The sequence below is a fragment of the Clarias gariepinus genome, chromosome 5 (assembly GCF_024256425.1).
Source record: "Clarias gariepinus isolate MV-2021 ecotype Netherlands chromosome 5, CGAR_prim_01v2, whole genome shotgun sequence".
Classification (NCBI taxonomy): domain Eukaryota; kingdom Metazoa; phylum Chordata; class Actinopteri; order Siluriformes; family Clariidae; genus Clarias; species Clarias gariepinus.
In genome coordinates this window covers 17,479,251-17,503,461 of record NC_071104.1, presented here as the reverse complement: position 1 = coordinate 17,503,461, position 24,211 = coordinate 17,479,251, and the positions used below count along the sequence as shown (strand labels likewise).

General features: G+C 37.4%; 1 protein-coding gene across 1 annotated transcript in view; it reads right to left on the bottom strand.

The window, feature by feature from the left end:
• The window catches only part of man1a2 (mannosidase, alpha, class 1A, member 2), an 85,408-nt gene that overhangs the window by 59,867 nt on the left and 1,330 nt on the right, over positions 1-24,211 (bottom strand). Inside the window, exons 2-3 of the mRNA XM_053496176.1 lie at positions 23,607-24,085; positions 807-1,065 (exon numbers count right to left, since the gene is read on the bottom strand). Of these exons, the coding sequence (XP_053352151.1) occupies positions 807-1,065; positions 23,607-23,911 (564 nt within the window). The 5' untranslated portion in view covers positions 23,912-24,085. The remainder of the gene's footprint in view (positions 1-806; positions 1,066-23,606; positions 24,086-24,211) is intronic.

Genomic DNA, 24,211 nt, shown 5'->3' with positions numbered 1-24,211 from the left:
CCACTGAAACAGGGCAAGATGGACCGTGACCTCCAGGACACTTCTGTTTTTTTTTTTTTTCATTTCTGTGTATGTGTGTTTGTGTTTGTGCATCACTGAGTGGATCAACATCCCATGGTGAATGACCGATGTCCCTTCTGTGACCTACACAAAACTGAAACTGAAATCATTATAAATCTATGGACTTTTCCCGCTTCTGCACCTGTATGTGGCGCATCAGTGGGGTGAAGCTGTTTAGACAGATGTTTTTTTTTTAGGAACCTCACGTCCATGTCTCTATAAATTCAGTCTCTTTACGACTCGGATGACTCGACATGTCTCGAAGCCATAATAAAGACTGTCCACTTCTGTGGTTTACCTTTCTAAATGCCTGTGTAAAAACTGTGCTTGCAAGTTTAGATGTTTCACCACAACAGTTTGGCTTGTGGAACAATGTTACTCCAAGTTCTGACTTTCTGAGCATAACAAGAAGAAAACTGTAATAGGGGGAAAAAATAATAGCAAAAATCACATTTTAATTATGTATTAATCACTATTTTGATCACTATTAACTGTTACATGTAGACTGTAGAGGCTTTAAAACTTTCCTGTTGGATTGTAGAAAAACATGGCAGATGATAGAATAGAATAGAAAACGATTGTATTTGCTACTAAATGAAGGATAAGGAGAAGACATCTCGTCTGGGTCAGATAAGGTAAATCAGCATCTTGTTACTTTGCTCGTACCCAGTGTATGAATGATTTGTCTATAGTTTTTTATTCAAGATTTCCACCACACGTTAGAATCACCTAGCTTGTGCTCTCACCTCTCTGATCTTGTCCCGTTTCTGTTTAACATCAGGGTCTCCAGGGTCTCCATCATTGATGCCCACCAGCTTGGGCATGGGCACTGGGGGTAGGGGCTTTGGTCCATCCTTCTTTTTCAGGTCCTTTACTACTTTAGTCTTTTCTGTTTGGATCTCTGCCTTCAGCTCATCTTTGGACTTGCGCAGTTTCTCCTTGGCCTCCTGCAGTGCGCGTTCGTGATCTGCCCGGATTTTCCTGCGAAGGCTCTCCTCCTCTTCCCTATAAGGGCATGAGCACAGCAGGCCACAGTGATTAGTAAAGGATGAAATTGTGTAAATTTTCACTTAAAATGTGATGTTATCACAAAAGAATGCTGTAATATGACGTTCAATAAACAAAAATAAATTACTGATGTTTACTGGGGTTACATCTTTATTTACATTTAGGCATTTGGCAGACGCTCTTATTCAGAGCGACTTACATTTTTTTACCTCATTATACTTCTGAGTACTGTTCGGTTAAGGGCCTTGCTCAAGAGCCCAACAGTGGCAACAGTGGGATCTTCCGAGCCGTAGTCCAATTCCTTAACCACTGAGCTACCCCTGGCCCCATATTTATCTTATTAAAGCATCTCCAAAACACAGCGAAAACATGAAAGTCAAAGTTAAGTCAAAGTCAACTTTATTGTCAATTTTGCTACATGTACAGTGCATACATATACGTTTCTCTCATCCTCGATACAAATAACACTGAAGGGGGAAAGAAAAAAAAACAAAAAAACAAAAACACCTTAAATAACACAAACTTAGAAAAACAACAGAGGTGAGGTAATTTAGTTACTGTCCTGCAAAAAGGGACAGTTAACAACACAGAAGGCAGATATGGAGAGAAACGGAACAGTGCGATAGGAATAGTGCAAGTGTGGTTATTTTAGTTGATTAAAGTGACAAGTGACATTATAATGAGCAATATAAACCAGTAAACAAAATGGGGTATAAATACATTATGAACAAGGTATGTACATTTTTTATGTTATTTCCTGGGTTGAGGTAGTTAAAGTACCAATGGTGCATGAAGCACAAAGTGACAGGTGCAAGAGTGTGATTGAGTGTATGTGTAAGTGTGTGTGAGTTTTGTGCGTCTGTATGAGTGTGTCCGTGTGTGTGAAATGAAGGAGTCAGAGTATGACGGTGGGTGAGGCCGAAGAGCACAGGGAAGGCAGAGCTGGAAGGGAGTTGAGCTTCCTGATCGCCTGATGGATGAAGCTGTCCTTCAGTCTGCTTGTCCTGGCTTGGAGACTCCTTAGTCTCCTCCCTGATAGTAGCAGACTAAAAACGCTCTGAGTCGGGTGGGTAGGGTCACGGGCGATGTTAAGAGCTTTTCATGTGAGGCATGTGCTGTAAATGTCCAGGAGGGAGGGGAGAGAGACACCAACGATCTTCTCAGCTGCTCTTACTATGCGCTGGAATGTTTTCCGGCAGGACGCATTGCAGGCGCCGAACCACACAGTGATGCAGCTGGTCAGGATGCTCTCAATGGTGCCTCTGTAGAAGGTGCGCATGATGGGTGTCGGGGCTCCGGTTCTTCTCAGCTTTCGGAGAAAGTAGAGACGCTGTTGTGTTTTCTTGCCTAGTGCTGCAGTGTTGGTGGACCAGGAGAGATCTTCCGTAATGTGCACACCCAGGAACTTGGTGCTCCTTACCCTCTCTACGATCGCACCATTGATGGACAGCGGAGAGTGTTGGGTGTATGTTCTCCTGTAATTGACCACAATCTCCTTTTTCTCTTTTCTACGTTCAGGGAGAGATTGATGTCTGTGCACCACCCGGTCAGGCAGCTCACCTCACTCCTGTAGTTAGTCTCATCATTGTTGCTAATGAGACCCACCACAGTCGTGTCGTCCGCAAACTTGATAAAGAGGTTTGCGGACAAGAAATATGTATTCTTGACTGAATTTTAACCAAGACCCTTAATAAAACCCCATAAACACATACGTTCTTCACAGTGAGACACTGACCTGTAAGGGCAGCGTTCAAGCTAATTAGGCACAACAGAAACAAATACAAGAAAGGACGAGTAAATATATCTAAGAAGAACAGAGTTGCAGCATACAATGGCATGTATGTACACTTTGCTTATTTCTTGCATTGCCTCATGCTAGCAGTCAGCACAAGGCAGGTGAAAGACTAAGAATAGACATCTTGTCAATAATAAGCCAGAGTCAGTACATCATTGGTAAACTATGCACTATAAGTTAGAGGCCAAGGCTGTCTACACCCAGAATAATTTCTGACCAGGCTAATGCTGTAGCTGAAGAAATATGACCTTTGAATCTTAAGTCTTATTTACATGTGAATGTACCGATGGCCTACATCAGGGTTATCAATCTTATCCACAAGTTGCCAACGTGACTGCAGGTTTTTAGCTTAAACCAACGTGCCCCAGATTCCAGCAATAAAACTTTAGCGATCGGGAGCGCCTACCAACAAAAACGGGTGTGAGACAGGAAAAGAAAAGGCAGGAAATGCAAAACAGTGCACAGAGAGTAACCTGAGCTCAGTATCAAGCTGGAAACCCTGGAGCTGTCAGTACATCAGATACTGCAGGATGTGACCACTTAAACAGTGAAGATTTCTGCGTCCACGAAAACACTTCATACATACCAGGTAGTTGGCTGACTCTAATGCACTGCAGGAATGAAAAGCAGCATAATGTACTGATCAAACACACATCCAATAATCACCATTCACCTGCAGTCTCCTAACAGTTCAGGGCTGAAAATCCCAATTTTGTACCCGAGCTTTCAATAATCAAAGTGGAGGTCATACTAACCTAAACAACTTTCCTGTTGTTTTTAACTTCCAGTCTCCAAACACGCAGTATGACTGCAAAACAATTCCTGCTATCTGATAACGAGAAGCATATCTTTATTTTTTGAGTGTTGAGTCTGAATCCTCTCAAAGTTTCTTCCTATTGTTATCTTAGGGAGTTTTTCCTTGCCGTCGTCGCTCATCGGGGACAAACTGATAATTGTTTTATTATTTCCTCACACTCCTTTTCATATATTTTTTTTATTCTGTAAAGCTGATTTGCAACATTTTTTGTTAAAAAGCACTACATGAAAGGAACAAAAACATTTTGATCTTAATTAACACCAAATCTATGAGTGTCCAGCTGCCATTGCAGCACTCTCCAAGACTACGTTTTTGTTTTGATGTAGCGAAGGGAGGCAGTAAACTAAATGCATGATTGCGTGAATCATAGCTGACGGTGAAACAGAAGTCCTGGACTCATGGTTTTGTTCCACAGCACAAAAATTATGAATCTACAGACAACAATTAATTAACATAAAAATATCACTGGCAAGCAGCATACACTTAGAAAAAATGTTAACAAATAAAAAAAAAAAAAAATTAAATAAAAAAAATCCAGATTTTATACAATAGGTGGTAAGTAAAAAGATTGTACAAGAGGATTTCCAGGAGCATTTTGGTGGTGGTGCACAGCACTACTGGGACATCTAATTTTATGCATCACTCTGCGTCCCAGGTGTTCTACACTTATTAATTACACTAACTGTCGGTCGCAGCATGGGTGAAAAGTAGGTCTGTAAGGAACGCAGTACTGAGAATAGAAAGAGCAGTTCTTTTATTTACGCATAAGCTGAACTAAAAAGCTAACTAGCGCCTAACAAGACTGAATCCCAACTCCATCTGTAACTCCTAATCAAAGGGTGTGCGTGTTTGTGTGTGTGATTATGAATTCTACAGCCTAGCGCAATAGCTTTCCAATTAACGCCATTTGGGATATAATCCCAGAATGAAAAATAATAGGGCTGAAATTATAAGGCGGAATAAGTGGAAATATAAAGAGAAACTTGTGAGATTTACAGGTCTGTCTGCCACCTCCATGGTTTATTCTCCTCACCTTTTGGCTACATAGTACTGGTAAGAATTTAAAACCACTTTTACCACATTAATTACATTAACTGTCGATGGCACCTTTGCAAGTAGTGGTTAATTAGTTCTGCCGGTTGAAGAAGAATATGTGCTGGCCGAGCAAAATATCAGGTTGAATAAACAAAGAAACCATAACCTGTTATTAATAAACAAAGCTTGTGGAACTCCATAGCATAGTAGTTAATTAGGCAATATCACACCATCGGCACTTCTAACATCCCCTCATGCCTCGAACGTGCTTTAAAATGTATTGCTTTAAAAAGCTGGTATGGTCTCTAGTGTCCCTTTTGTGGAAACTTCAAATACATAAACATGCATTTTAAAAAAGTCAGTAACTCCTCAGCTTCTAGCAATGCGGTTTAAATACTTGCTTTTACACAAATGTTTAGCATAAGGAGAACAGGAGCAATTTTAGTAGTGTCAAACCTCTAATTACATCTTGTTGCTAATGTGAATCCTAAATTGAGGACAGAGGTACTGAGGCTAAATGGTTTGGCTGAAAACTACAGTCAATAATGCAGTTAGGTTGCAGTAGATGTTTTCAGACTCTAATGGTTCCAGTAAAAGACTTTATAAGGCTAAAAGGTCTCCATTGATGATGGTAAACACCAATAACAACCAACATTACACTGGAGTGTCCGAGCCTAATGTGTACTCATGTCACATGGTAATATATTCAGCTATAAATCCGTTTTAGCCTGCACTACTGCGCTCCTGGATTGCCTAAATTTGTGCCCTGTATTATTCCTGCCAGTTTTCTTCTTTGTTCTGCAGGCCCACTTCATGCAAGTGTCATGACTAAATTAGCAAACTCTTATATATATATATTTTTTTTTTATCCAATTCACTTTATAGACGTACAATAAGACCTGAACTAGACATGGCAGTTCCAGCTTAATTAGCAATTATACAGTATAGTGCAAAAGTCTTGAGTCTGCCTTATTTCTTCAAATTAAATAAAAACAAATTATGTGGATTAAAGAATTTGAAACAAATGTTTTACTGTGACAGCCTGCAAAATGCCTAAAGATACAATTTTAAAAATTCTGTTTATGAAACAACCTAAACAGCAACCCCATTTTCCTTCTCGTCTGTTCCAACCCCTCAAAAAAAAAAAAATTCCTCTGAAAATGGTCAGGTACAGGGACTGGACTGAAAACGAGAGCCTTTATTTAGGAACCTCTTTGGAAGCAAAATATGAAGAAATAAGGGGGAGCCCAAGGCTTTTGCACAGCACTGTACATCACACAAAATTATAACCTTCATAAGCTTAGCTTAAAATAATTAACAAAATCCCAAAACCTCAAACTAGTATGAATACTTGTACGAAATGAAAAGAGGAAACTAAGAGAATGCATGGTTTGCTTTACATGTCGTTCTATCTGCTATCAAAGGAGATCAGAGGCACGTGTGTCTAAGAGGAGCGTGTACAGAGTGCATCCTTTAAATCTTGAGAATATATTTTTCCTGTTTGCTTCATGAGACACACACTGTTTTAGCCAGCTCCATTACTCAACTCCATGATCACGCTTCAAGTCTAGTTTCCTGGCTTTCACAGTGGAAAGAAAACGCAGGAGAAATACATTTTTGCTGTCAGGGACAGTCATGGTTTTCAAAAATATAAGTAAACGTTGGGGGTGTTGGTGAGACGACCGAAGATGGTCTGAGAGTTTCCCTGCTTCACATGTCTCAAAGAAAGTGCATAGTTGCCCTCATCCTCACAAGTTCGTAGCTGCTGTATGATCAGGGCGAAGGTTCAGACAATGATCTTTGCCCATGTTCAGTTCATCATATTGCCTAGGTTGTGCAGAAAAAAAGTATACGTCATTCTTTACTGCACAATCCTGAACATCTAAAAAAAAAAAAAAAACAGCTAAAAATGCTCTGTTTTTTTTGGGCTACACTGGTCTTCTTAGTACACCAAAGAGTGTTTAGTTCTTAATGTTTTTACCTCGCCTTACTCTTCACATATTGGTAAATTGAGGGAGGGGCTAGTAGATTGGATCTCTGAAAATAGAAGATTAATAGAAATATGAAATAAATCAAAATATTGTGGTAAAGGTCAAACATCTGTTGAGCTAGCAGGTATATAAATTTATACAGCGATATAGTATGTACTAGATGCTAAATGTATCAGAAGAAAATGTAATCATTTCACCCATGAGCATTAAGGGAATCAGAAACAAGCGTCAGGATGTTCCACCTTGCAGCTTCTGATTGGCTGGTATTGTCCCCCCTCTAGTCCTTGATTGGTTGGAATTGAGCAACCATCAGATTATGGCATTGAGTGTGGAGGAGAGAGAAAGGGAGAGAGAGGGGACAGGTTTTTTGCATGAAAATAAACAGCATACTGCTCCAACTCCACCGAGCAAACTGACCAGCCTTTTCAGGTCTGCATCCTATTACACGTCACATGAGTGGAAGCAGAAGTCCGTAATTGAGGAAGCAAGATAAGAGACGTCAACTGTATGACTGAATCATTATCTAATCTCTGGCCTGTTTGGTGAATTAATAGTGTTTTGTTTTACACTGCGCGAGCGTGACCAATGAGTGTGTCTGATAGCATCTGGGTTTGTTGTCCAGTAAATGAGTGAGACGTGAATGCAGCGTGATCTGAATGGAGGAAAAATAAACCGTAAATCATTTAGAAATGAAATTGTGTTTACGCAGCAATCAAGATAGTGATTTTTTTTTCCCCATTTAAATCAAGCAGCCCAACCATGTAGGTGAGAAAAACTACACAAATACAAATACACAAATACTACACAATATAAAACAGGCGATATGTGGCTGCATTACCATTCTACCATAGGTACCTCTTGAACAACCCATTTACATTTAGGCATTTGGCAGACGCTCTTATCCAGAGCGACTTACATTTGAGATGTATGCTTTTTCTGTTATAAAAACCTCCAATTTCTACGAAAGCTTTCCACTAGATTCTGGAGCGGGGCTATGAGGAGTTATGCCGATTCAGTGGCGAGAGTTTGAGGTCTGTCAGTGGATGCCACTTGAGATCTTCCACTCCAAAATAGGCCTTGCTTTGTGCACAGGTGCACCGTCATCCTAGAATAGGTTTGGGTTAAATCCAGTGAGGGTATAATGTAAAGGTACAGCAACTCTAGCCATTCTTTATAATTGTGTGCTTACAAATTTGTGGAACACTTTAAAGAAGAACGAAATGAGTGTTGTAATCAAAGAAACGTTAACAAACGTTTGGCCAAATTTTGCAATTACAAACAAATGTAGGGAAAATAAGTGCTCTTATGCAGTACAAACCTGAAAAATCCATGTGTATGAACATGCAGGGTTGTGTTTTCATGGCCATTATGTAAACTGGGCAAACAAAAACAAAGTCAAATAACATCATCCATGCACATGATACTGTTTGCCTAACTCTGTGTAGATTGCTCGTTTCAGCATCAGTACGGATGAGTAACAAAAACTTCACAATAACTAAAAATAAAAGAAGTATGCATCCCTTATCCAAAGCTTATTAAACTGGCAAAAGGATGATTTCAAGTTATACACTGACTATCAAGTCAAATTATATTCCTTGTAATAAAATCTGTCTGACTAATGCTGGAAAGAAAGCAGGGCAATAATCCAGGTCAACCTCTTAAATTTCCATTATAAGGATCATATAAAGCCTTTTTCTCCTCCTTCTTTTTCAGAGCGCTTACATATTCCCTGGAGGTGTTTGCTATCTCTTTTAGAGGGCGTGCTATGCAGCTGTTTGTTCCTGACTAAATCTCTCTAAACCAGAGGGCGCTCGGAGGAGGGGGGGGGGTTGTGGGGGGGTGAAAAGCCTTGTGGTATTAAACGATACAGAAGCCTTTAAGTAAGAGGCAGCAGCACACTCAAGGCGCTTTTACTGATGTTCCACGTCATCTCTACCCTCAGTCCTCTCCTGCCTATTTAAATTTTTATGTTCGCATAATCAAACAAGCGTAATACTTGTATTTACTAATATTTATGACCGCAAAAATGTCCGGAGATTTCGTAAAACTGCGATCAATGCCTTCCAGGGGTCAAGCACACACTTCATCCTGAAGGCAGCTTTGCCAAATTCCCACAAACCATTAAAACCATCCTGCCAAAAGGCACAAAAGTCGTGTTTCATCAAAACCCTAGCACAGCCTTGATAGCTGGAAATTATAAGTTTTAAGCCAGGAAGAGCTTTTGGTAAGGATGAATTTGTGTCACATCAGTGGCTAAATGCTACACAATTTCCTGCTTCATATGGGTAATTTGGTTTGGGGCTCTGATTGACAAAAAGACTGAACATCTGCTTTTACCATTGCAGGTGGTGCAGAAAGCAAGAGCGAGCACAAGAAACGTTTGCATATGCAGAGTGATGACTACTTAAAGGCTTCGCAGTTAAAAATTCATTAAAAGTTATCCAGAAGCAGCAGGGGAAAAAAATGCATCAAATGTTTTTTTTTTTCTTTAATTCTAATTAAATAACTATTTACAAATGAACACTTCAGGATTAGAAGTTATTAACCAGCATTCAGTGTGACTGGAAATGCAGGACATATGAATACATACAAATGTCATCCACTATGTACATTTCTAAAGTGTATGCAAGAATGCACACTGCCATTTCAATATGTAAATGGTTTCCTGCATCATGATAAAGTTATGCAAAATAACCTGCAATATCAACACAACACAACACACACGCACACGTCTGTGTTAACTCTACACTCACAAAGGTAATTAAAAAACAAGAGAGAAAAACCTACTTCAATTTTCATGACAAAACTTCTTTGGCCCCTCACCTGAATATGTTTTTTTGCAATCAAGCCTTCATGCAAAAACCGAACAGACAGATATAGCTGTAGTCTTTTGCAATAGTTTAAGATCTGGACTCCTTATGCATCATTTGGAAAGGACATAAGAAACTAGCTGTTTCTTATTACCTTTTCTGCCATGTGTTGAAGCTAGAGATTAGCATACTGTATTTTCTCTTAATTGTCTGTTGTATGTATATAATTTAGAAATATATATTTATTATATAATTAAGCAAAATGAAGTTTAATTCATGCTCTGTGTCTTGGTCCGATAGGGGTCTTTAATAGGAAAGCGATCAATGTAGCCCACAAGAAGAGCTTTAATAGCTGTTCCTCAGTATAAAGCGCAAAAAAACATATATAGTTCTGCCAACATAAATTATTACATTACTGATTACATTTGTATGTACCCACACACAGTAAACATAGTTTTATGTTCTAAGGTTTTAATTGAGTGTTTGTGTCTAACAAAAAAAAAAAAAATACAAATCTTCTGATCATAGCAAGTCTTGATATTAGGCCAATACAACCTCAAACGATTTTTTTTTTACTGTAAATTGTGGATTTAACAAAAACGAAGCCAAAAAGAAAAAAAAATGGAAATTTTAAGTATCCCCTTATTGCTTCCAAAGGATTGAAAAGAATGTAAATTGCAGCCAGGTGCAGCCCTTGATTAATTGATCATGACAGCTGTGCAGACCTCTATAAAAGATGACTATCTGACAGTTTGCAGGTCTGGACCATTAAGTGGTGTGTGTTAACACAATTTCAAGAAGAAAAGACATAAGCAACGGTCTTGAAGCTGTTGCAGCACATCAATCTGGATGGTGTTATGAAACCATGTCCAAACAAAGTCGAGTTTAAAGTTCTACAATGAGAACGATTATACACAAGTGGTAAGCATTTAGGACAGTTGTCAATCTTTCCAGGAGTGAACGTCCCAGCACATTCACACCTCAAGGTCAGACCATGCAGTGCTCAGATAAGTGTAAAAAATAAAAAAAAAATTTTTGCATCTCAGTCCCTACAGACCTTACTGAGCACAGTAAATGAAAGTCCATGACAGCATAATTAGAAGAACTGAACAAGTACAGTTTGTATGGTAGGGTTGCAAAGGGAAACTTGTTCCATGTAATAAAAACACAGAAGCATGACTGAGGATCACAAGACTGCAGCCAAACAAACCACATGACTTGTGGAACAATGTCGTATGGACAAATGAGACCAAAGTTGAGTTGTTTGGCTTTAACGCCCAGCGCATTTCAGCATAAACACTTTAGACCCACCGTAAAGCACGACAGTGGATGGTGGCGATTTCTGAAACTGAGCCAACCATGACCAAAGTATTCTACAGGCAAATATGAGGCTATCGGTCCGACAGCTAAAGCTTGGTCAAAATTGGGTTATTTAACAGGACAATGACTGGAAGCACACCAGTAAATATATAACAGAATGGTTATAAAACAAAAGAAATCAAGGTTTTAGAATGGCCTAGTCAAAGTCCAGCTGTGCATCAGCAAATTCCCCAAACCTTAATGAACTAAAGCACTGTTGTGAAAAATTGAGAAAAAAATATATATATATATAACAATAATAATAATTAATGAATTAATGACGATGATAATAATAATAATAATAATAATAATAATAATAATAAAAATAATAATAAAAATGATAATATTTTAACATTTTCTCGACATCATTTACATATTTCGACAGGAGTAAAATGTTTTAGAAAGTCAAACGTATTAAAAGTAATAACTTTGGTTCTACATATCAAAAAACCCAAATGCACAATGTGATGTCTAAGGCCTTCGCGTTAACACTTAAATAGGTCTGCATTGCTGCACAAAACCACGCTGCTTGAGCTTTAAACCTTGTGGGTTATTTTTTTTTAAATAAAAAAAAAAATTTTTTAAAGAAGAGCCCACTCACTGTATGAAACTAAGTATCTCTGCAAAGCATTTGTGACCATCAGTATGGCCTTCTTATACTTTTTATGGCAGTTGTCATCTGTGGGATTTACTCAGTACACCACTCCTGTACCTGTTTATTCCAGCAGCCTGAGAAAAACTAATTTTGAGAGAACTAGTATTGCCCACATTGTTTTTTTTTTTGGCTTCAATTTTGTTAAATAAATAATGCCAAGTTATATGATGTTCGTCTGTGGTTGTATTTGCCAAATACTGAGACCTGCTAAGATCAGACATAATAATAAAAAAAAATAATAAAAAAATAAAAAAGATTTAAAAGAGGCATGCTAATTTTTGAACATGACAGTTGATACATACACATACATTGTACATACATAACCACACAAACACACTACATTTTGTATACTCCATGACTAAGTAACTCCACATTTCCAAAGAAATCTTGCCCTTCTTGTGCCGTGGTAAAGTGCTGACGTGCTTACAATACTTTACTCCCTTTGGTAAAATAAAACCAACAAAACTCACACATCAAACCAGAGGACCTCAACGCTTTATTCTTAGACTTAGAGTTGAGCTCTCCTCACATGCATCTTTCCTTTAAAGACTTTTCTGGATGTTTAAATTACACGAGTCTTTGAAGCTTTGTTTGGATTGACCCTCTGATGCAAAACAGTCATTATGATATGCTTTGGATAAGTTAATTGAATGGTTTTGTCTCTGTGAAAGGTTGATACTCATACATGTCTAAACATGCTATCTTACTGGAAAGCCATACTCGGAGCACCTGTAATACAATTCAACAACACTAACCCTGATTTACGTTATACTTTGTCATTTGTAAAAAATAAAATAAAAAAAGAGTTTGTTAAATCAAGTTGCGTGTCAAAGTTGCTAAAATACTTTTTGAAATTCACATTACATTTCTAAATAAATAACCTGACATAACATGAAAATGTTTTTAATGTCTTTACAACAACACTGTGTAAATGTGTTATTTAACAAGAAAAATAAGTAAAAGAAAGACAAAGACAAAGAGACAGATATTATGTAGCCCTTAAAGACCAGAGCATGTTTTTAGTTATTCTTTAAACACAGTAAGGCAATGTGCAAATGCAAATGGCTAAAAATATGTTTTGGTCCTTAAGGACTACATGCTCTGACAAACAGTGCCATCTCTGTACACCAAAGCAAGTGTTTAGTTCTTCATTTTTGGTTTTCAACATAAGTATATTTCAGACCTGTGGGAACCACTGCGTACATAGGAATACACAGACGTCTTATCCTAAAAATGCCTCCCACAGACTGTACTGCTTCCAAACACGGTGTGCTTAGATTTAAAAAACAAAAGACAAAACAAAACAAAAAAAAAGGGCAGGAAAAAAAAGGAAAAAAGTACAAAAAGTATAAATATCATTTCAGAGTTATAGGAGTTAATACATACATAATTCATAATTATGTACATAATTCACATAAAACAAGTTCATTTAAAATACAGTTTAGCATTACGTTCTAATTCACCGGTCCGAATTATGTCGAATAAGTGATGTATATTTTCGCTCTTAAACAGAAGACCATAAAGTCAGTAGTGATCGGAATCAGCATCACCTCCCAGTACAATATTACGATACACAGGTGCCGATTCAATGTGACTCTTTAAGTATCAGGATTTTGTAAATATCTCGATACGATATGGCATTTTTCCGCCAAGTGTTAAAAGTTTTTACCCTTTTAAAAAAGTTTAATGAGTAAATGTAACCCATTCCTTGTAATAATAGTTTCATCACTTAAAAAACAAGCGCAGCATTTAAACAATGCTAACTTCAAATAAAAGTTTATAAGGAGTGGACTACATTTAATTGAATTATCCTTATTCTAAACTGAAAAATCTGGTTTGATCCCCTGATGATGCTGTAATTTGCAGCTGAGGGCCTAAAGGAAGCTGACTGGCCGAGCTCTTTCAGCGGGGACGGATGAGGAGGCGCTTAGTGCTTTTACATTAATTACGGCTCTACAGCCAATCATGGGCGCCTGTGAGTTCAGTGGAAACAGAAGGAGCGAATAGCGCTGTCCTCCGAGTGTGTTACACCACCCTCAACGGTGTGTGAGTGAGCAGTGCGAAAAGATGCCTCACGTGATTCGGAAGAAACATGCGAGAGCCCCCTAATGATGGGGAGGAATTTGGATACGACTAAATTGGGGGGGAAAAAAATCAAGGAAAAGTTAAAAATAAATAAATAAATAAAATTATTTTTAAAAATAATAATCGGTTGAAAAGCAATTTTAATCGAAACGGCAGCCAAACATTGTGATTTCGTATCAGAAGGCAATTCCCATCCCTAGTACAGAGTGTGGCATCTGCAGGATTATAAAGAAACTGCGACATTTTACAACCTCAGATGTCTCAAAACTCAACAGTGAGAGGTGTTTTGAGACTGGTGAAGAAAAAGGCAGATCGGAAATTTTTGACGTGTGCGGTTTTGATAATGTAACGCCATGACAGTGCATTTCTGTTGAGACACTTTGAAGTTTCTGCATTCTGTACATATATCTTAGGCTGATCAACAATCACAGACTACCAAACTGAAAACCAGGCAATTTTGGTCATTGGCCGATCAACCAGTTAATCTCTCTTATATATTAAAAAAATGATAATAATAAAAAAATATATATTTTGTAGTCAGTGTGGAGATACATGAATGATTTAAAACAGAACAGTGTGTTTAGATTCAACAAATGTGTCTATGTTTATGTTAATATAAAGCTGTTACTTGTGTATACATAAATTTTACTTGATTTCTGATGCTGTGTGTAGCCACTGATTTGATGTCACTCTGTAAACTGGAAAAGAACACACAGTTAAGAACACAACATCAAGTTGACATTTCGGGTGAGGTGGCATTTCATTCCCATTTTCTCATTTAAGAAAGAGGCGGGAGGAAAAAACTTTACATTTCTAAACAAACATGTCAAAAGACGTGTGGATGTGGCGAAGATGTTACTCTGTTTCAGAAATTATTAGCGTGCATCAAGCAAAGAGAACAACTAGGGAGATCACAGAGCAGTAAAATTAGTTTAAGAACTGTAAAAAACATTATTAAAACCTGATAGCACACTGATGGACCATCACCTTCAATGAAGAATCTTTTTTATGATCATAATCGGATATCACGGAAACATTTGGTGAAATCAAATAGAAAAACACCAGAAGAACTCACTATGTTACTATATTTAATAGTGAAAGTAAGTGCTTTTGAAGAGAACTGAATGGACTAAACAGCTGTGTAGGCGTAAGAAAACCAGTTAGCCCAGTCAGAAAAAAGCTTAAATTTTTAAGTGCTGGAGAAGGTTTTACATAGTCGTCCCACTCTCCCATCATTATCAATCTTGAAGAGAAATTAATGTGACTCTGAATAGAAATAAACCGTGTGCCTCTGCTGCAATTTTATTGAAACAATGCCATGACAAATATAGTTGTGGCCAAAAGTTTTGAGAATTACATAAATATTGGAAATTGGAAAAGTTGCTGCTTAAGTTTTTATAATGGCTATTTTCATATACTCCAGAATGTTATGAAGAGTGATCAGATGAATTAGTCATAGTCCTTCTTTGCCATGAAAATTAACCTAATCCCAAAAAAACCTTTCCACTGCATTTAATTTCTGTCATTAAAGGACCTGCTGAGATCATTTTAGTAATCGTCTTGTTAACTCAGGTGAGAATGTTGATAAGCACAAGGCTGGAGATCATTATGTCAGGCTGATTGGGTTAGAATGGCAGACTTGACATGTTAAAAGGAGTCCATTTTTAACCATGGTGACCTGCAAAGAAACGCGTGCAGCCATCATTGCGTTGCATAAAAATGGATTCACAGGCAAGGATATTGTGGCTACTAAGATTGCACCTAAATCAACAATTTATAGGATCATCAAGAACTTCAAGGAAAGAGGTTTAATTCTTGTTAAGAAGGCTTCAGGGCGTCCAAGAAAGTCCAGCAAGCGCCAGGATCGTCTCCTAAAGAGGATCCAGCTGCGGGATCGAAGTGCTACCAGTGCAGAGCTTGCTCAGGAAGGAACAATTTTGCCCAAAAACACAGCCATGAATAAAGAATGGTACCAAAACACCCTCCAACAGCAACTTCTTCCAACAATCCAACAACAGTTTGGTGAAGAACAATGGAACAATTTTCCAGCACGATGGAGCACCGTGCCATAAGGCAAAAGTGATAACTAAGTGGCTCGGGGAGCAAACCGTTGAAATTTTGGGTCCATGGCCTGGAAACTCCCCAGATCTTAATCCTATTGAGAACTTGTGGTCAATCCTCAAGAGGCAGATAGACAAACAAAAACCCACTAATTCTGACAAACTCCAAGAAGTGATTATGAAAGAATGGATTGCTATCAGTCAGGATTTGGCCCAGAAGTTGTTTGAGAGCATGGCCATTCGAATTGCAGAGGTCCTGAAAAAGAAGGGCCAACACTGCAAATACTGACTCTTTGCATAAATGTCATGTAATTGACGATAAAAGCCTTTAAAACGTATGAAGTGCGTGTAATTATATTTTTAATACATCCCAAAAACAACTGAAACAAAGATCTAAAAGCAGTTTAGCAGCAAACTTCGTGAAAACTAATATGTGTGTCATTCTCAAAACTTTTGCCCACGACTGTACATGCTGTAATCAAAGCAAAACTTTTTTTTTTTTTAAGAGTTGGGCAGTGCATGTGCCTTTATGTGCATTTCTTAGTTCATATACTATAAGTCGTGATCTAGAACTGAGGTAAACACCAAACCTGTGACATTTGCCTGCTATTTTACTCCTACTATTCATCCACCCATTTTTACAGACCATGACAGTCAAGTTGCTTTGTATTTTTTTGTTTGTTTTAGGACCTCACAAACATTAAAACAAACTGAGGTTTACTCATACCCACAAGTATTTTAATGACGCGAGCAGTCAGGCCAAGGCTTTACATGCAAGCCCATTTGCCTTTACCACATGCAAAAGAGCTGTTGATTTTAGGTTCAGGAATCATTGCTGAAAAACATTTCAAACTCCCTTGTTTGCTTTGTATGACTGGTGTTTTTAAATGGTGCCAAGTACCTGTGCTTTAAAAACGTTGTCTAAAGCGCTGTTCCTTCGTTTCTGATGTACAGGCGAGTGAAGCAGTAATCAGGGTAGCAATGTGGAGCAGATCTGAGAAATTTCAGCCATTCCCTGACAGACAGTAGTAGCCACTGTGCATCTCTGCAGGCTGCAGTTTAGACTATGCAGTTTTCATTCCCATGGTGCCAGGTTTCAAAGTTATAGATATTATACAACAAGCTTCACAAGGGACATTTTAACTGGTTGAACTCTACAACAGTAGGGATATTCAGCTATCTAATATAATAAAACTTGTGCCTAACCATTCCTAATTGCTTTGGTAGTACTAATAAACTTGGGGACACTCCATCACAGGTACAGGTTTATGACTTTGATTTAAGCTTAAGGTGAAGCAGAGCTTTAATTGTCAGTGTGAACTTTAACCCCCTCAACAAACCTTCCTTTAATACTTTAAGGCTTCACAGCAAGAAATTAACGTGACTATTGACTAATCTGCACAAGTCCAAATAGATTAATAAGAAGCTTCTATCCTAAGACAATTCCCATTCTCTGCCCATCTTTGTCCTACTTGTTTTTTTTTTTTTATATTAGGAATAATCTGCCATCTCTCTCACCTGTCATTCAACAGTATGTTTGTTAACTAAAATGCTAAATCGTAAAATATTTCTTCATGTTAATGTTTTTAGTAACAGAAAATTTGAGGTGCCTGGAGCAAAGAGGTGCAATAAAAACTTAATTACATGCTTCTCTCTGATCAAATTACAAATGCTCACAGTACTTTGCTTTGTTCACATGCTCTGTTGTACTGAGTACAAATCACAATGTCTATTATAGCAATAGTAGGGTATTAAAACGGCCATTTCTTCTTTTAGTGCCTTCACTATTTGTGCATAACGCTCTGAACACTGCTAACATGCACATTCTTACACACCAGTTAGTTGCGGTCCACTAATTTGATTTGTCAAGTGGCACGACAAGGGTGATTATATTTAGTATGATCACACAGCTTGTCAGGTGAAGATGAAAATAAAGAAGGGACATACATTTTACCAAAAACATCTTTAACAAGAATATACAAAATCAATCTAATGGGCTAATTAGTGAGCTAGCTGATGTGATCAACAGGGGAAAAAATAAACAGAATAATTGTCAATTTTGTGCCTTAAAGGTCACCTACTCAGTGTTAATGACTTGTTTATGAAACATAAAAGCAACATTACACAAGCCATCCTGCAGTAATAGTGAATATGAGAATGGCTGTGATTAGCTACATCACTCAGCCTGTGGGCTCGTGCTTACACAGAATCACTGCACTGCTGAAATTCAGTTTAACCAGGCGTTTGGTTTTTTTTATTCAATTTTAAGGATTGTTAAGATGTCACTGTATAAAAACATTTCATGAAACATTTGTATGACCCTTTCAGTTTAACACAATTTTAGGAGGATTTGTCAGGTTATTAAAAAAAGAATTTTTTTTTATTGATTGGCACATGACCATGTCAATGACAATGGCCGAGGAACAGCTGATGAGGCTCAGATATACAGTAACTAATTCTGTGACAATCACTCATGGGCGCTCAAGTGGTGCAACACTTCTGCAACATCATCCCAAGACAACAAGTTCGAATCCCATTACAGCCATCTGTAGCCCAGGAGCTCTCTCCCTTACTTAAAAAAAAAAAAAAAAAAAAAACCCTGACCAGTCAATCCTATTCACTGCCGCTGTCTCTGACTTAATTTATAATTTTGGGTTACATCTAAAGAAAACACCATAAACAAAAGAGCAACGAAATCAGACGATGCCAGACGATGAACTGTTGAGCCGCACACAGTAATGCACTTTGAGCATTTCATTCCCTTTGCATCATAGTAGTGCAGCATCTCAGGGGACCAACTAGACATTCTGACTGATTTGCAAGGATCATCGGTAAGGTTTCTGTCAGATGTGAGGGATAGTTTAGTGGTACAAGTACTGTATTCTCAGTGGATTTACGCTTTGCTCCAATTAGCTTGAGGATACACTTTGGTAAACCTTTAAATGCAGTTATACAGAGTTCTTCTTAAGGCTCTCTGATCAAGATGCACAAAGCATCAGACATGTACAGTAACTTATACTGACTGCCATAACCTTTTTACTTAACACTCTTAATGTATAAGAAAAATAATGCTTATTCAGTGAGATGACTAGGAGTAAGGTTTATGTTCTGCAGGATATTTTTACCAACAGGTCAATAGCCAAAACTGTGTAACATCAGTAGAGCTACAGTATGTACCCCTCCCTTAAATTCCAGGTGTGTTAAAGTATTTAAGAGGCACTCAATAAAAAAAATATCTGTTGAAGCAGTTATAAAAGTATTGTGTGTGGGTTTTGGTGTGGGGGGTTGTTTCTTCATTAAAGAAACAAACATTCTACAGTTCTTAAAACAATAAACCCAGACCAGCTGATCATGTAAATTTTTACTAAAATGCTCCTGTTTTACAAAAATGCTAGAAGGTGTTATATACTGTTATATACTTCAGGATATTAGCAAAAACTCACTGAGACAAATCATTTACAGCATTAACCCCATACAAACTGTTCTTACTGATTACGCAGTAAATATACATTGAAGTATTTGAGTTTTTTTTTTTTTTGGAGAATAAACATCGGTAAACTCAAACTCAGCTTAATACATTACCCTTTTTTTTTTTTTTTTTTTTTTAAGGAACGGTAAACCCATATACTGTACTGCTGTGTCTCCCGCAGTGCTAGAATGTAAAATACAGATGTTACCCCTATATGTACTAAAATTTTCCTCTCCGTTTTCCTCTATGGTTGCTTTGTGTTCTCTCAACAGTACAAAAAAAATGTATACGGTATTATAATTTTACATGGAAATTTAGCTGAATTTACGCTAAAATATTTGCTGCAAAATAAATGAATTATATGGTTCCTAAAAGTTTAGCGTTAAAACACATGAAAAATTTTAGATCGCGGAGGATATGTGTGGGTCCCACAACAATTATTAGTTAGGTTGTAAGAAAATCTGCAAATAACTGAAGCCACCGCGACTTCGAGGGGGTCGACTGTACTTACTTTTAACTTATGTTTGTACAAGCACGCATGATGGCGGTCTCTCATATCCTGCGTTTTTATTAGTGCGCAGTTTTCGTGCATCCTCAGAAAATAAGACACTGAATACCATCTTAAAGATCGACAGGGAATCTAAGCTTCGAGTGTTGCTATGTTTGTTTACGTTATGCAAAACTTACTGGAACCCAGAGTTGCCGCCTAATTAACTCGGTAACATGTTTAGTATACAGGCAAGTACGTGAACAAACAAGCTTATGATGTAAAAGGCTGTCTACATGAACGCAGGTACATTTCCATCCTAAGAGTTTATAATGTAAGTGAGTGTAAAAGAGAAAAAAAACAATATAAAGAAAACAACAAAAAAAACTTTTTAAAAAATATCAAGTGATCATATTGCAGTGTAAGTGTTTAAACGTGTTGTGATACGTTTTTAGTCATAAAGTAAGACTCAAGTATTCATTTAGAAAAACTAGCCAGAGAGCTTTCTAAATATGATATCATTTAAATTGAAAGTAACTTTGAAGCGAAGGTCATGCTGGGCTGTAAAAGTAATGCAGTACTTTTGAGCCTGGCTATCTACAATTGAAACACTTGACGTCTTGTGTGTGTAAAAGAAAAAAAAAAAAAAAAAAAAAGAATCCTAAAGAGGCAGTTGAAATGTAAATTTAAACAAACTCTGCTGTCCACACACTTTTTAAAAGCTTCATTATGAAGGAACACGAGAAGCAGATAGGTACGCGTCTTCGTCTGGATTCCAGAGAAACTGCAAGCACTTTAATTCTTTAACCGGAACAACTGAAATGTACATGTGATTCAACAATAATTATATTTTCACATAAACGTATGCAATCATTCCTTGCCACGTTTTATTCTGTTCTTTTTTGTTTTCCCATATGTTCTATTTTTTTTCTTTTTTAAACAGGGTTAAAATTCACTTTACTTACCACCACTTCAGAGCTATTATTTTAGGTGAAAACATTATCCCAGTGAAAATATTCAGTTTAGTTTTCAGTAGATATTCTATTATTGCAGGTTTTTGTTTAAATTGAGCAAAGCAGTTTATTTGTACCTTATTTTAATGTCAATTATTAAATATAGCACATAACTGTTAATAAAATCGCTTTTAATCCAAGATGCTGAGTTAACTTATGGGGCAGTTTAAACTTCAGGCAGATATCCAAGCACTGCAAAAGTTTAATTACATTCTGTCCAGCAGTCAATTTTAAAATGCGCCCAGATTGATGCATTCACAGTACGTTGTCAAACCTTGCGGTTATTACATTCTACTTAACATTTTGATTTCACTGATGACGCAGGTTTGACTTCAGTCAAATACCTAAGGATCGGCAAAATTTCAATAACATTTGGCTGGACAAATTTTATTGAAACTTTGCTGATCCTTGGGACAGACATACAGACTAATTTTTATAAAACTGGTTTTGGGTCCTCCAATATATGAAACTTAAATATATTATTGAAAGAGCGAGCTCTGACCAATGTTCAGACAAAACCTCTCTTTTATTTATAGAGATATGTGCACTATTACAAAACTACTATGGCGAGTAAAATAAAATGTATTAAAAAACAAAATAATCTTTCTACATTGTAATACTATTGTAAAGTATTTAAAAAAATGTGCACTAATCTCTTTTGAACAGTTGATATTGAGATGTCTGACAGTTATTGTTGATACCTATCTAATGCCATATTTCAATCCAGTATTTAATGCCATATGCGTTATTTCAAACCATCTCCAAGACAATAATTAGTCTGATATAGTGAAGAGTGGTAGACCCTGGACTTACTGTGTGTAGCCTGGCAAAGACCCTGGCACAGCTCGGAGAAAATTTCAGACAACGTGCTTTGTGTTCATGTCCACAACTCAGGCCAAGATGAGCTAATCTCGCCATGGGTGATGAACGAAAGCAGATGACCAGGCAACAGAATATATTATTCATGATGAGTAACTACACAACAGTAAAGACACTAAAGTAGCCTCACAGTGGTGTGAGCAAACCAGCAGACTGCTTCCTAATGATCTAGCACAACTGCAAGCAATTTAACAAGACGGAAGCTTATAAACCATTTGTTCTACTTCATCTGGTACCATATGATGTTTGACACAAATTAGGTTGGACATGAACATCAAACAATACAGATTTAAACAGGGTAAAGTGCATGGTGTTTAAATATTACCAAAAGACAGGAAAACATCATGTCAACAAAGTAACGTGTTATTTCACCAAGTTCGTCAAGTGAAACTGTTCTATAGAAACAAAGATATTCCTAAAGTAACTGCATTAACTAATAGAAAGAGAAATATTTCTGAACATAAAGCAATACAACATCAGTGGAGATGACCAACTCTGCTCTTCACTCGTAACAGAACAAGTTCTGGTTGCTAACCCTGATTAAAATGATGAAACCCTGGTTTCAGCTTTTTTCAAACCTTACTGACCTGAGAGGGTGACAGACTGAAGTGATTCTCCATTAGTTTAATGAGAGACTTGCATAAGGTGTGCATGCATAAAGAAGTTCTCAAAAAAAAAAAAAAAAAAAAAAAAAGCTTTAGGAAAGTGCAAGTTCCTCAGCATATTAATGGCTCATTCAAAAATTCTGTTTGTGTTCCTAAAGTGCTATTATCGATTTTGCGACGTCAGGTACACCTGTATAGTCCGGATTGCAGCTGGCAAAAAATCCTTTGGGCCTGAGCCTGCTAGGTACACTGCTTCCCCTTCATTGTGAATAAAAGCCCTCATCCTCATTTAGGTCTGCCACACATCCTGTCCTTTGATGAATGCACTTGCGATATATTAAATATTATCATGAAATCTTTGATGTGAACAAGCATCATTAAAGCCTGCATTACACTGACAAGTTCAATTTCTGTTAGGTGGGTTGTGCAAAATGCTCTAACTGGTCAAAACACAGCATGGTAATGTTTTTTTTAATGCCAGGTGAATATTTTTTACACTGTGCGAGTTAATCTCAACAAACATTGGCCAGACTGCATGACAATAAGCTATCTCAAATTATTATTAAAGAAAACTGACATTCTGCTTATGTCATCTGCGTGATTAGCCGAAGAACATGGTGTCATACAGCCAAATCATCTTTTGTTTAATAGTACAAATGTTATAAATATAGAAATATAAATTTTCTTGATGAGCTAGCATTTGTAGCCATTACCAGCTGCGCAAAAAAAGAAAAGCAAATCAAACAATGTGTTTTATGTAATACGGACAGAGGAATTTGTCATTCATTTATCATTTCTTTCCGTGCATCATCTCTTTACATAACAAACACACTGTCTTTGTAACGTCAATCTTGATACAACTGTGATGAGACTTCAGAGATGTTCTCTCAGCCACCATTATTCAGCAAGGCACACTTTTTTTAATTATTAGGTTTTCATTAAAAAAAAATTTTTTTGTTGCATTAATAACGACTGTCAGCATAATGTGAAATCATAAACTAATAATGAAAAAGGTTATAGGTCTGGGCTAAAAAAGGCTTTGTAAAACAAATACATACACATACATTATATATAGTAGTACAAGCACCTATATTTTACCTACTTACACAGGTCTGCTCAACGTAAACAACTTGTTTGTTGGAATGTGGAAAGACAAACAGGCCCAAGTGAAGAAAATTCAGCATGCAGGAAATTAGAGACAATAGTGGGGGAAGTCTCGAATCGCACCATAAAAACTGGTTAGATTTATCAGCAAGCTCAGAGATGCTAGTCCTCGAATGAGGCGCACCTGTGTTAAGCCAAAGATATTTTTTTTGTCAGACAGGTCTGCTTGCTCATGCCCATGTGTGCCTCATGTTCCTATGTGTCTAGAACTAAACAACGTGTAAAAAGTCCTGCAATCTAACAATGGGAAAAGAAAATTCCTCAACGTCTTAACAAATTCAAAATCATAAAAAAATACAAAACTTCTCGCTCACCTGTGTCGATGCTCATCGTGGACTCCTTGGCCATGTATGACCTGCCCACTGTTATGACGTCCTTCCTTTCCTTGTTCAATGTGTGGTATCAAAACATCCACAAAGTCAATGCGCATGGGCTTGGAACTGTCCGGAAGAAAGAAGAACGCCCCAAAGCAAAGGGTGATGAAGGCACTGAGGATGAGGAGAAGGATAAACTTCTCTGAGAGCCGCAAGGTTGCCCTGTGGTGGGGGAAAGATGATGCACCTGGAGACAGAGTGGGTATCCTGCGCCCCGAGAGTGGCAAAAGAGCTTGCGTGGTCATATTCTGATGTTCAAATATCAAACAGGGGATATAGAGAGGCAAATGTCACAGTTCTCTCATGTAGACCACTTCTATTATCTCATTGCAGCAAACAAGTGCAAAACTGCCAACGTGGTATGTACATCCTGTGCGTAAAGTAGACCGTGTCCATCAAAGTAGTAAACTCACTCTGATCTGAAAAAAAGGAAAATATACTTTAAGTCATGGTAAGTGTGATAGACTTGAGGAGGCTGAACAGCCAGCAGTGTTAGTTTCCATGGCAATTCCAGGCTCTTATGAAGGTTTACCTAAAATAAATAT